At 46.7% G+C, this 13,805-nt stretch overlaps 1 protein-coding gene across 18 annotated transcripts in view; it reads left to right on the top strand.

Moving 5' to 3' along the window:
* LOC137423347 (trinucleotide repeat-containing gene 6C protein) overlaps positions 1-13,805 on the top strand; it is a 175,959-nt gene that overhangs the window by 94,360 nt on the left and 67,794 nt on the right. For all 18 annotated transcript variants that reach the window (XM_068110383.2, XM_078774314.1, XM_068110389.2 and 15 more), the window contains one exon: positions 933-2,468. In XM_068110383.2, coding sequence (XP_067966484.2) covers positions 933-2,468 — 1,536 coding nt within the window. The remainder of the gene's footprint in view (positions 1-932; positions 2,469-13,805) is intronic.

The following is a 13,805-nucleotide window of genomic DNA, read 5'->3' as shown; positions in this document are numbered from 1 at the left end:
TATTGCTTTCTCAAAATGTGTGCTTTTAATTGCACTTGGATCTAATGTGTTGCAATATTACTAGCCAAACGTGTGAAATAGACTTTTGGAAAAATATTTGATATGGGGAATAAGTTTTCTCAACCAATTGTTGAGAGAGGTAAGCTAAGGTTCGTGGGAAAGGAGGTGAAGTGCCATTTTGGGCCATTATTCTTCATTGTAAAACTTGACTTTATTATTATTATTATTATTATTATTATTATTATTACCTCCTCAACCAGAGGTGTACAGAGGCTGTGTATTCACCCATTTGTCTGTCTGTCTGTTTGTGATCAGGATATCTCAAAAAGTTATGGACAGATTCAGACGAAACTTGGTGTAATATATTGGGTGTGTAACAAGGACCAATTGACTAGTTGGTGAAGATCCACATCCGGTCCCGATAGGAGAATCTTTTCAGTGATTCTTCATCATTGGAGAAATTGGTTCGAAACCGATATACAGTACTGTGTAGCACGATATTTCAAAACGTTGTGGATGGGTTATGACAAAACTTGGTGGATCGGTTGAGAAGGTGAGGAGAGCAAGCTGATTACATTTTGGTTAAGATCTGGATTCTATAATTTTAAAAGTGATTTTTCAACATTGAGAGTTAGGGCCAAAGACAATATATAGCAGGATCTGTTAAAATGTTCGGAACAGATTCGAGCAAAACTTTGTGAAATAGTTGGGTATGTGACAATAAAGTCATAACAAGTGATATAAAGTTATGGACCGACAAAAACAACAGTCAAATAAATTGTAATGACCTGTCTGGCCTATCAGTGGGATAAAAAATATAAACTGTTCAGCTTGGCAGCTTTTGTTTCTGTTCTACTGAGTGCTGTTCTTGTTATTTTGTTTCCTTCACTTTATTATTATTTTCATTCAATGTTGTCTTTCTTTTTTCTCAGGTTTAAGCCCCACTGGAGCATCAGGATCTATTCCTGAAGCCTCTCCTTGGGGATCTCCAGCATCCTCACTTTCCCCTCCCAGTGACCCAGAACCAGGAACGAGCCTAAGTAACTCTCACATGCCTTGGGACGGTGATCCGCTTGGTCGCTCAGACCCTGAGGCCTGGCCAGCTTTACCAGCAGCCGGAGAATTGGATTGTCCTCCCATACCACAACCACAACAACAGCAAGAACAACAACCAGAACCTTTTGAGCAGCGGTGTTGTTCACCTGAGACCAAGTCTGTGATGACCACAGTTCTGCGGCGTGGTGGGGACGGTGCCGCTGCAGAAGGCTCAAGGTGTGCAGGAGAACTTCGGGTAGATAATGGATCTGCTGGCAGTGGTTGGGAAGGTACAGATACAGCTTGGCGTCTCGGAGGGTGTGGTGATGGCAGAGAAACTCCATCTCAACGTGATTGTCACAGTCGAGGTAACTGCAGCCAGTCTGGTGATAGGGAACAGGCTGTCCAAGGAGTGAATGCTGATGGATTCTCAGTGCAACCTGGTGGTGAATATGGGAGAGAGAGTCCACTTGGTGATGAATGCAGCAGCTGGCCGGTTAGTGTGGACTGCAGCTCAACTGATGGATGGGGAATTGATGGGAGCAATAGCTTATCTCGATGGAGAGAGCAGGAACGGTGTCAGCCTGACACCAGGAGTACTGCACTTGGCCATAATACTGAAAATGAGGAACCTGTAAGTTCCACTGCGACTAGTTTACCAAATTTCTCCAGCAAGCAGGAGGATGAGGGGAGCCACTGGATTGATGGTTGGCAGAATGAAACTGGAAGTAATACTGGTGATGGTCATGGTGTGAGCATTTCTCAGCAGTCACCAACATCTTCAGAGCATGGAGATGAAGTGGGTAAGAGCACTGAGCTATCACCAGGGATAACAACACCCTCTTTAAAAGATTACGATCAGCGTGTTCTGTCTAATACAGGCTGGGGTCAGACGCCAGTCCGACAGAACACAGTTTGGGACACAACCTTCAAGCGAGCTGCCAGCCCACACGACACATCCAGGAATGAGGAAACAAGCACTTCTGAGTCTGGTTGTAGTAGTAGTGTCAAATGGGACAACATGGGTCGTAGTGAACCACCCAGCAACCGACCTTCAACAGCTGCAGCTTTTGTACAGTCAAGACCTGTGTGGGAGCCGGAGACAGCCCATAACCACAGTAATAGTGGTCGAGGGTTCGGGCCTAAAGCAGTCAAAAGTGGAGGCTGGCCTCGAGCTGTAGGCGAATGGGACCCTGCAGGGCAGGGGTGGGAAGAACATCTGGGCAGTTTTGGTTGTTGGGGAGGCACAGATCATGGGAGCTGGGAGGAGCCATCACCAGAAACACAGCGGCGGAAGCAAGGACTGGATGATGGGACATCAGCATGGGGAGACCCAGAATCACACAACTACAAGCCAGTAAACTTGTGGAGCCGAGATGGCAGTTTGTCCGATGGTCCAAGTCGCAGCAACGTCGTCCAAAACAAGAGTACAGGTTAGACGTTTTCTTCAAAATACAAAGGATGATGTTTATTTTTGTTGTCGAGTTAAATTAATTATCCACTATGTTCATATAATGAACATTATTGACTCGGATTTGAATATGAATATGTGCTGTTTGTTTTATTACTGACCAGCTGGGCTACTGATCTGCAGTGCGTATGTTGTTTAGAGCTGAAATTTAGAATTCGGCTGTGTTTGCAGCTCTATCTTGGAGATCAGCATTTCAGGCATTGTTTTTTGTGATCCAGTGAAGAAGCTGGATACAGGCGCAAATTCGCATTCACAGAAGTGGAAGGGAAATCTAGGGAAGAAACGGAAATGGAACAAAAAAAAATTAAGAGGAGAGTGATGGAGTAGGAGGAATTCCAATAACCTGGGCACCTGGAAAGAAGTGGGTTTGGGCAGGGTTAATGAGGGTGTGGGTTTGGGCAGGGTTAATAAGGTTAAAGATCATGGATGTGGATGGGGCCTGACCTGAGATGGCGGTGGGCAGCTTGAAGCTCTGGAGGGAAGGTATGACATTGAACAGACTGAGGAGATTTGTTCCACAGCTGGGGGAAAGGAGGAATGGATGAGTAGAGAAGAGGTGAGCAGTGAGCCTGGATCCTGGAAGTTCAACATAATTGCATTACTGGCAGACCGCATGCTTGCACCTGGCAGAAACCTGGAGGGTGGTGGGGTGGCTGCCGTGAGGGGGGTGAGGGGTGGGGGGTCGGAGGGGGTATGACAAGCATGGAAAGGGCAGAGGGTGCAATAGCAAAAATAGGTGGTCGAAGACAGAGATCACCTGTCTGCAATGTTTACGTAATAAGCCCAGGAATTGCGCTTTATTGCAGCAGATGCCAATGATTGAAGGACTTGGTTCCCATGGGAAAAAAAAAGCTGAGCAAGATGTGAGGCAGGGGTGCCAGCCCAAAGGGGAGAGCAGTACTCAATCTGGTTGCAGATGAAGGTCTTGCAAGTTGATAAAAGTTCAGATGTGCCAAGGAGGATGCCCAATCGGCGACTGACTTTGGCGACCAGCTTTGATATGTGGTTCGTTTGACCAATAAATATCATGGCTGATGGGAAGGGCCAAAGGTTTGAGTGACTGAACTTCAAGAGGTTTGTTAAGATGGTATATGGAAGGGTTCGTCAGATGATACTTTAGAAGAGACAGAGGGTGAGTGGGACATTTGTCTGGATTTAAGGATGGAGTGAGGGGGGAAATAGGAGGGGTGGGGTGGGGGCTGAGATTGGAGGGGGCTGGGCATGGGTTATGCAGGTAGGGAATTGGGTGCACGGAATGTCAATTGGGGGTGGGGGGTGGGGCAATAAGAAGGGGTGGAGTGGGAGGATACGGGCATTAAAGAGTTAGTTCAGTTGTGTACTGAGGCGAAGGGGTTTAATGCTGTAATCCCACACTCATTACCTCTGCCACCAAGGGTGGATGGAGGTTATGCTTTAATCCCTGTCTGTCTGTGAGCAGGATATCTCAAAAAGTTGTGGACCGATTTGGACAAAATTGGGTGGACCGGTTGGGTGTGTTACAAGAACAAATTGATTCGATTTTGGTGAAAATTCACATCCGGATAAGAGAATGTTTTAATTCTTAAGTGATTCTTCACCAATGGGAAATGGTGCCAAAAACAATATATTGTTGCAGATCCCGGGTTCGTCGACGTACTAAGGGGGGTTTAGGCCCAGCTCCCCCTCAAACTCCGGGTCCACAAGGCCGCCAACTACAACTACTAAACTCGTGGTCGACGGGTTGCTAGGCAACTCCAGCCGCCGAGCCCGCCGCTGCGCGTGGAAGGGTTAACGGTCACAACCCGAATACCTTCGGACACACGCAGCCGTGAGAACGGGGGCTGAACCCCGCACAAGTCACACTGATTCCTGATGCCCGAGCGGTTGTGCGTCGCGTGACTCGCGCCGTTTGGGATATCGAACCCGATCGAGCGGTTTTAATTCGGGGCGATGCTCGGTCAATATGGGAAAGGACAATGACGGCCATGTTGGAAACCAAACACAGGATTTATTCACAGGGTACAGAACAAAGCGAAGACAAAGTAAAGAATCTTAACGGCCTTACCTATGTTCCCAGACTAAGGCCCTCATTCGTTCGGGGAAGGGGGGGAAGAGGGGAAGGTGCAAGACGCGGCCGCTTCGTGCAGCTCGCCCGGATGGGCTCGGTCGTGCGAATGGGCTTGGTGGACGAAAGCCCCAGGGCACCAACAGCCGGAGATGATCGCGGCAGGGACGGCGATCGATGACGCACACGTACCAGGAACCAGAGGAGCGTGCAGTATGCAGGAGCCAAGCGAGAGAGTATAGCAGGAGCCAAGCGCGCGAGAGCGAGTATGGCAGGAACCCAGCGAGAGAGGGGAGTCTGTGCCAGTTTTATAACCCCCTGAAACCCTACCCGAATGTTCCGTGGGTCTCAATTGGCCGCCGGGGGTCACGTGACGTGACAGCCCCTCATTGGTCACCCTCGGCCACTCCCTTTAGCTCCCATTGGTTGCAGCTCTCATTGGCCACTCCCTCGGCCACTGCCTTTAGCTCCCATTGGTTGCTCACTGCTCCTCCTTCGGACTGCAGGGCCTGGCCTAGTCCCATGATGAGGCACTTTAGGCTTCAACTAGGCCTACTATCATCCTGCCTGCCTCAACGCATACTAACACTGCAAAGGTCTATGCTTTACATTTAAAAAGAAATAACTAACTATAGGAGGCTACATGTTGTGGTGTAACTAACTATAGGGGGGTTGCCTTTATTCGCAAAACCGCAGCACGACCCCCCTCTCCGACCAGACTCTTCCCGAGTCGACCTTAGGTGGAGCGACCAGTAGAGTCTGCATTCAAAGGTTACCTTTACCATTAGTGTGACACATGGATATAATCCCCCTAACATTTAACTCTAATCCCACGTGTGCGACATCATTTACACTAGATATGTCCCTCCTAATGTGTTGAGCAGCTAACTAACAGACTCACACCCACAACTGTTCGCGTATTTCCGGAATTTTTGAAACTAAACACATATTCGGTGGGCAACATTCTTACTAGTGGGGCGGCTTAGCCCAAATATTCAAAAGAATTGTGCATTTTGTGAAACAAGCACCAAATTTGGCACAAATGTACATTAATATGTTGCGAACATTTTCAGATATTGGGCCACTTGAAATTCCGTAATTTTGTTTTTCAATTTTTTTCAAATTTCGTAATTTCAAATTTTTCGGGTGACACCGTCACAATTTCGGTCTTCGAGGCCGGCCGATAGGCAAAGTGTGACCGGAAGGGACGAGGTTCTCCTGACCACGTGGCCCTCGATCTGGGAAGCGAGAGGCGTTCCATTAGTGGACGCGCCCCTCACGCCCGACTTTTGGGCGGCCCCGGCAGGCCGTTTGTTTTGACGTTCCGTGACAGGCCCCGCACCCCCACCTCCGGGCCGACCGGAAGCTTGTGCTGAGTACATCATACCTGAACAACTCAGTGAGGCAGAACACAGCAGTGCACACCAGGGTGACCCCTTCAGTGCATAAACCAATTAACCTGTCCACTGCAGGGCATATAGAAATGAAGTTATTTTCTGCATATCATAATAATAATATAAGTTCAGTTCTATATAACAATTTCTGTTATCACCACTACCACTACAACTACCACTACTACAAGCTTTGTCTGGAATTTTGTGGACTAACAGACAAACAGACATACAGACAAGCTGGGATCAAAACATTACCTCCTTCCACCATTGAGTGTAGAGGTAAACATCATGGAAATTATATCATGCCCTAGATTTAATTCATGCTTACCCGTGTATTTGCTTCACTGGTTCACAAGGTCTTTTGCATACATGTAATTCAGACTCTCGTCTTCATTGCTGACCACACAATGTTCGCAACATATTAATGTACATTTGTGCCAAATTTGGTGCTTGTATCACAAAATGCACAATTCTTTTGAATATTTGGGCTAAGCCGCCCCACTATATCGGCCGGCCTCGAAGACCGAAATTGTGACGGTGTCACCCGAAAAATTTGAAATTACGAAATTTGAAAAAATTTGAAAAAAAAAATTACGGAATTTCAAGTGGCCCAATATCTGAAAATGTTCGCAACATATTAATGTACATTTGTGCCAAATTTGGTGCTTGTATCACAAAATGCACAACAGGTTTGCTATGCTGCTACACTATACATTCACATTTACATTCAAAAAAACTTTAACCTTTATTTACAAAAACTATAACCCAGGACCTGGACCCGAGGGAAGAAATGGAGAAAGGAAATGGAGGCACTTGCTGCCTGCGTCACCTTGCGGCTTCTTGTCTTGAGCGGTTTTCTAACAAAAACCGGCTGCTCTAGACCGGCATACAGGCCCTTTGAAGCAAAGGGCATCTAAATTTTCACCTCCTCAAGATCGAGCCGTTTCTCAGGTGAACAGGGCCACTGACACGTGGTCCAAAGGTGGGTTTCAATGCCACCCAACAGGTGGTCCATGGTTGGACAGAATGCCACCCAACAGGTGGTCCGAAGGTGCAAAATGATGGGGCAGCCAAAAGCTACCACAGCAGAGGTGCGGGGCCACAAGGCTCGTGGTCCATAAGGTGATGGTTTGGCAGCAAGATGCTGCGACAGGTGGGTCTCCAAATGGTCCTGTGCGGGGAGGAAGACAAGGCGCAACAAGCACAAGGAAAAGCAACAGTGGCACACGCAAAAACAAGGTAACCAGGTACCAGGTACCATGCCTAGTGCGGTGAGAGGAACGCGGCAGAGTGAACGGAGTAAGCTCGTCCCTAACCGTTCGCACCCCCCTCTGTTGACTACGGAGGGGGGTGCGAATGGTGCTGATGGTAGACTACCCTAGCCCTCCTTGAACGGTGCTAGGTACACTACCCTAGCCCTCCTTGTATTTACAATTCGTCTCTACGTCTTATCTCCCATGTCCCCCTCTAACGCCAAATTCATCCCCAAATCCCTCCCAGATTCTCCCAGGAAGGAAGGGATGGAATAAAGCAATGTTCCACTCATGTTGTGATGCATCTCACTTACCAAACAGCTTACAGAGCCACTCGGTGTAAAGTTTGTCCTCCGTGATGGATGGTTGTAGATGGTGCGAAGGGGTCTCACATCCTAACTACACTAACAACATCACTCATTTAAACCCCCCGGGGTCGTACCCTGCCAGTAGGCCTCTTTAAACTATGTGGTTCTAAGAACCCGAATTCCCATTGCCCACACTGTGGTGCCCTCCGAATTTGGGTCTCACCCCACAAATTTTCTACCTGTGCCCTCGCACAATTTCGGTGCTGGGTCGTGTGGCTCTACCAGCAGGTCTACCTACCTGCGCCCCTCCGTTCACTGGAGCCGCCTCCCAAGCTTGCCTGCTCCTTACTCTAACCTACCTGAGGAAGGCCCTCCCTGGCGCTTACCCCCTCGATGCCCACCTTGGCATTGGGCAACCCGGGTCCTTTCCCTGGATCCTCGGGCCCCACTCCCTAACCTAACTGGCTCCCTGAGCCTACCTGCGGCCTTACCTGGCCGACGAGCTACCAGTGACGGAGTGCCCCAATAACTATTACTACCAATTAAACCACACGCCCAGCCATTCCACCGCCTCATGCACCTCACAAAACACTACATTCTACCATCAGCACCACAGTTGTCAATATCCATGCAATTTACCTGTACCCTCTATCTAACTTTAAACTACCCCGCCGGGCCTCCGTGAATGGGTTCCACTCCCCCCATTCAATCCTTCGCACCATGCATTCCACACCATTTATTTCCACACTATTTATTCTCACACCAACTATTTCCACACCATTACACAATTCCATTTATTCTCACTTACACACACAGCATCATCTATCTCACTAATTTCCCCTATAACTCGTGCTTCCCCATTGCCCCTTTACACTATGCACACCATTTTTTTTTAACAACCACCTAAACTCTCTACGTCCCCTCTACAGTTCATGTCACTACTTAAATCTTGCTCCCGAAGGTCTCTCTAGATCCCTAATCATTATCCTAGCCCTCCCTCGGCTAGTTTTGGTGCCCCATGGAGGCAACCATTGCTGGCCCCTCCATGGGCCTAACACTGCCATCCCCCTAAACTAGTGCTCATGGGCCCCCCCCCCCCCCTGTGTGAGGAATTGTCACACTACCATTCCCCCACATGGGGTACAATACTCCCCCCAGTCCTCTAAACTATGAGCCCCCATCTATGGAGGTGCTTGGTCGCGGCTCGGCCTCTAAGGGCCGAGCGATCCATGCGGGTGGTTGGTTGCCTGTATGGGGTAGTATCCGGCCGGCATTGCCGTTCCGAGAGGGGAGGAATTGATGGGCCCAGGTGCCGGGCTCCATCCCTGCGCCGGGCCTTGTGGTCCCACGCACGATGACCCAACCGGCCACGGTCAGAGCACCTCACCCGGTAAGGGGTGTTGGTCCAAAACTCCGAATTACCCCTCTAACCTGGACGATCGCTCTTGCCGTGGTACGGCGCCAACAATACCGTGCGGGTGCCGGGGTCACGAATCGTGCACGCCGGTCCTTGCGAGACCGACGCAGCACCGATTCCCTCCGGTCCCCACGGCGCACCACTCACCGGGGGCTCGCGTACGCTACTCGTCCCACGAAGCACTACCCCGGTTGGTGTCGATGCCTGAGCCGCGTCATCACATCTCGCTACCCACTCCATACCCACATACCCAGGTGCACACACGCCTTTCACACACTCCGTCATCGCACACACCGGTGCACACACGCCTTTCACACACTCCGTCATTGCACACACTGATGTACATTCTTTCTTCACGCACTCCATACCCGCACACACCGGTGCGCACTCTCTCTCCACGCACTCCGTACCAGTCGCACACCTCTCAATGGGCCCTTCACGAACGCCCGGGTCTCGCCTTTCTCCCAAGCTCGCCGAGCACCCGATTGTACCAAACACATTTCCGCAATCATCGCCACTCACATCGGGTCTTCTCTTCCCCCGCTTCTCTTCCAGCACCTGTAAACTTTTCGTTTGGTCAGCAAGCATTTCATCACGGTGCGAACACAAACGTTGCACATATTCCACCACTTCCTCCCGTAATTCACTCCCTGTCTCTCCTTGTGTCTTTTTAATTTCAATCATTCCTTCTACCTCCTTTATTTCCCGGTGCGCCCCTACTATTTCCTCTTCTACGCGTTCCTCACACCGCTTCACCTCGTCGCGTACCACTGCCACCTCTTCGCTCGGCTTACGCCCAATGTACTCCCCCACCTTTTTCATATTTCAGTTTGACTTCTCCCTCATGGTGTCTATCCGAGTACTCATTTTATTATTCACGTCTCGCCTCCTTCCTCCTATCCATTCCATCAAATATTTTGTTCATTTCCTCCTTAAAGCATGCTCTCATTTGAGTCATGAATAACTCCATGTGTTGAAACATCTCCGCTTGCACAGCGGGCTCGGCCTCCGCCGCCGGCCGTGCATGCGAAACGCGGCCATTTTCACCTCCTCTTGCTGCACCCTCATCAACTCTCTCATCCAACAATTGTTCCTGCTGGTCCTGGGTCATTAATTCATTCACATTCTCTACACCCACCGGTACCTGGTCATCTTGGCCCGCCATCGCCCGAATTAAAAAACAATGTTTTAAACTAAATTTTACATGCTCGGAATTTTGAGTACGTGAAGCGCACTCCAGGTCCGAATCTCGCTCCTGACACCAATTTTGTTGCGGATCCCGGGTTCGTCGACGTACTAAGGGGGGTTTAGGCCCTGCTCCCCCTCGAACTCCGGGGCCACGAGGCCGCCAACCACAACTACTAAACTCGTGGTCGACGGGTTGCGAGGCAACTCCAGCCTTCGAGCCCGCAGCTGCGCGTGGAAGGGTTAACGATCACAACCCGAATGCCTTCGGACACACGCAGCCGTGAGAACGGGGGCTGAACCCCGCACAAGTCACACTGATTCCTGACGCCCGAGCGGTTGTGCGTCGCGTGACTCGCGCCGTTTAGGATATCGAACCCAATCGAGCGGTTTTAATTCGGGGCGATGCTCGGTCAATATGGGAAAGGACAATGACGGCCGGGTTGGAAACCAAACACAGGATTTATTCACAGGGTACAGAACAAAGCGAAGACAAAGCAAAGAATCTTAACGGCCTTACCTATGTGCCCAGACTAAGGCCCTCATTCGTTCGGGGAAGGGGGGTTAAGAGGGGAAGGTGCAAGACGCGGCCGCTTCGTGCAGCTCGCCCGGATGGGCTCGGTCATGCGAATGGGCTTAGTGGACGAAAGCCCTAGGGCACCAACAGCCGGAGATGATCGCGGCAGGGACAGCGATCGATGACGCACACGTACCAGGAACCAGAAGAGCGTGCAGTATGCAGGAACCCAGCAAGAGAGCGAGAGAGGGGAGTCTGTGCCGGGTTTTATAACCCCGCGAAACCCTACCCGTATGTTCCGTGGGTCTCAATTGGCCGCTGGGGGTCACGTGATGTGACAGCCCCTCATTGGTCACCCTCGGCCACTCCCTTTAGCTCCCATTGGTTGCAGCTCTCATTGGCCACTCCCTCGGCCACTGCCTTTAGCTCCAATTAGTTGCTCACTGCTCCTCCTTCGGGCCTGCAGGGCCTGGCCTTGTCCCATGACGAGGCACTTTAGGCTTCAATGAGGCCTACTATCATCCTGCCTGCCTCAACGCATACTAACACTGGAAAGGTCTATGCTTTACATTTAATAAGAAATAACTAACTATAGGAGGCTACATGTTGTGGTGTAACTAACTATAGGGGGGTTGCCTTTATTCACAAAACCGCAACAATATATATAACATGCTATTTCAAAAAGTTGTGGACGAGTGATGAAAAACTTGATGTTTAGGTGACAAGAACATGCCAATTCTATTTTGGTTCAGGTCCGGATCCAGATCCAGCCCATCAGTGGGATACAAAACGTAAACTGTTCAGGCTGGTGGAGGTATGTGCTGTTCTAGCTACAAAATTAATTCGGTTTGAGAGTTTGAAGGGCAGAAAGACGAAGACAGACTTCTCGATTGGAGTGGCGGGTAGAGGAACATTTTGGGCACTAAGAAAGATGGCGCTGTATAAGAGTGATGGAATATGGGACATGGGTTTACTAGCTCTCCAGGAGTGAACCAGAAAAGAAGGAAAGAGGAAGCAGTATGGAAGAAGGACATTTGGAAATGACTGTGTGATTGATTCATTGGTTTAAAATATATATATTTGCAAAAGCCTCATGACCCAGTACAGAGTGTGCCAAAATTTTGTTTTTTTTTACATTGAAATATATAAAGCAAATCAGACCCAAAGGAAAGAAAATGGAAGATGGCAGGAACAAAAGGTAAACAAACACAGCAGTTGGTTTTTAAGCAGTGAAGCTGTTTCAATACAGTATTTGGCTCTGTCCGTCTGTCCATCAAAAATAAAGAACAACCTTTCCAACCCACCGTGTTTAATTCTGAAGGGTAATTCTAATGTGTTCTAAATGGTAATTCTAAATGGTTCTAAAGGGTAATTCAAAATGGTAATTCTGAATGGTAATTCTAAATGGTTCTAAAGGGTAATTCTAAATGGTAATTCTGAATGGTAATTCTAAATGGTTCTAAAAGGTAATTCTAAATGGTAATTCTGAATGGTAATTCTAAATGGTTCTAAAGGGTAATTCTAAAGGGTAATTCTGAAGGGTAATTCTGAATGGTAATTCTATATGGTTCTAAAGGGTAATTCTAAATGGTAATTCTGAATGGTAATTCTAAAGGGTAATTCTAAATGGTAATTCTAAATGGTAATTCTAAAGGGTAATTCTAAATGGTAATTCTAAATGGTAATTCTAAAGGGTAATTCTAAATGGTAATTCTAAATGGTAATTCTGAATGGTAATTCTAAATGGTTCTAAAGGGTAATTCTAAAGGGTAATTCTGAATGGTAATTCTAAATGGTAATTATAAAGCGTAATTCTAAATGGTAATTCTAAAGGGTAATTCTGAAGGGTAATTCTGAATGGTAATTCTATATGGTTCTAAAGGGTAACTCTAAATGGTAATTCTGAATGGTAATTCTAAAGGGTAATTCTAAATGGTAATTCTAAATGGTAATTCTGAATGGTAATTCTAAATGGTTCTAAAGGGTAATTCTAAATGGTAATTCTAAATGGTAATTCTGAATGGTAATTCTAAATGGTTCTAAAGGGTAATTCTAAATGGTAATTCTAAATGGTAATTCTAAATGGTAATTCTGAATGGTAATTCTAAATGGTAATTCTAAAGGGTAATTCTAAAGGGTAATTCTGAATGGTAATTCTATATGGTTCTAAAGGGTAATTCTAAATGGTAATTCTGAATGGTAATTCTAAATGGTAATTCTAAATGGTAATTCTAAAGGGTAATTCTGAAGGGTAATTCTGAATGGTAATTCTATATGGTTCTAAAGGGTAATTCTAAATGGTAATTCTGAATGGTAATTCTAAAGGGTAATTCTAAATGGTAATTCTAAATGGTAATTCTAAAGGGTAATTCTAAATGGTAATTCTAAATGGTAATTCTGAATGGTAATTCTAAATGGTTCTAAAGGGTAATTCTAAAGGGTAATTCTGAATGGTAATTCTAAATGGTAATTATAAAGCGTAATTCTAAATGGTAATTCTGAATGGTAATTCTGAATGGTAATTCTGAATGGTAATTCTAAATGGTAATTCTAAATGGTAATTCTAAATGGTAATTCTGAATGGTAATTCTGTATGGTAATTCTGAATGGTAATTCTAAATGGTAATTCTAAATGGTAATTCTGAATGGTAATTCTAAATGGTTCTAAAGGGTAATTCTAAAGGGTAATTCTGAATGGTAATTCTAAAGGGTAATTCTAAATCGTAATTCTAAATGGTAATTATAAAGGGTAGTTCTAAATGGTAATTCTAAAGAGTACTTTTAAATGGTTCCAAAGGGTAATTCTAAAGGGTAATTCGAAAGGGTAATTCTAACGGGTTCTAAATGGTAACTCTAATGGTTTCTAAAGGGTTTAAAATGGCAATTTTAAAGGATAATTATAAAGTGTTCTAAGGGGTAATTCTTAATGGTTTTGTTCGTTTCTAGGCTTTGCCTATTTCATATTAAAAATGCCAAACTGTACTGCTTCCTTCGGATATGGGTGTGATTTTTATTTTTATATACAGGGTGTCTCAAAATAGATGGAACCCATTAACATGATAATAATTTATTACTCAGACAAGAAACTCCAAAAAAGACTACATTTCCTGGAAGCTGATATGATAACAATTAAAAAACTGAACATTTGAGGTCTCTAGCTCAAAGGATACATTTATTAGAG

This window comes from Myxine glutinosa, chromosome 3, assembly GCF_964187855.1.
Source record: "Myxine glutinosa chromosome 3, kmMyxGlut1.1, whole genome shotgun sequence".
In the NCBI taxonomy this organism is placed as follows: Eukaryota; Metazoa; Chordata; class Myxini; order Myxiniformes; family Myxinidae; genus Myxine; species Myxine glutinosa.
The sequence above is the reverse complement of the archived record's forward strand: the minus strand, read 5'-3'. Positions and strand labels throughout refer to the sequence as shown.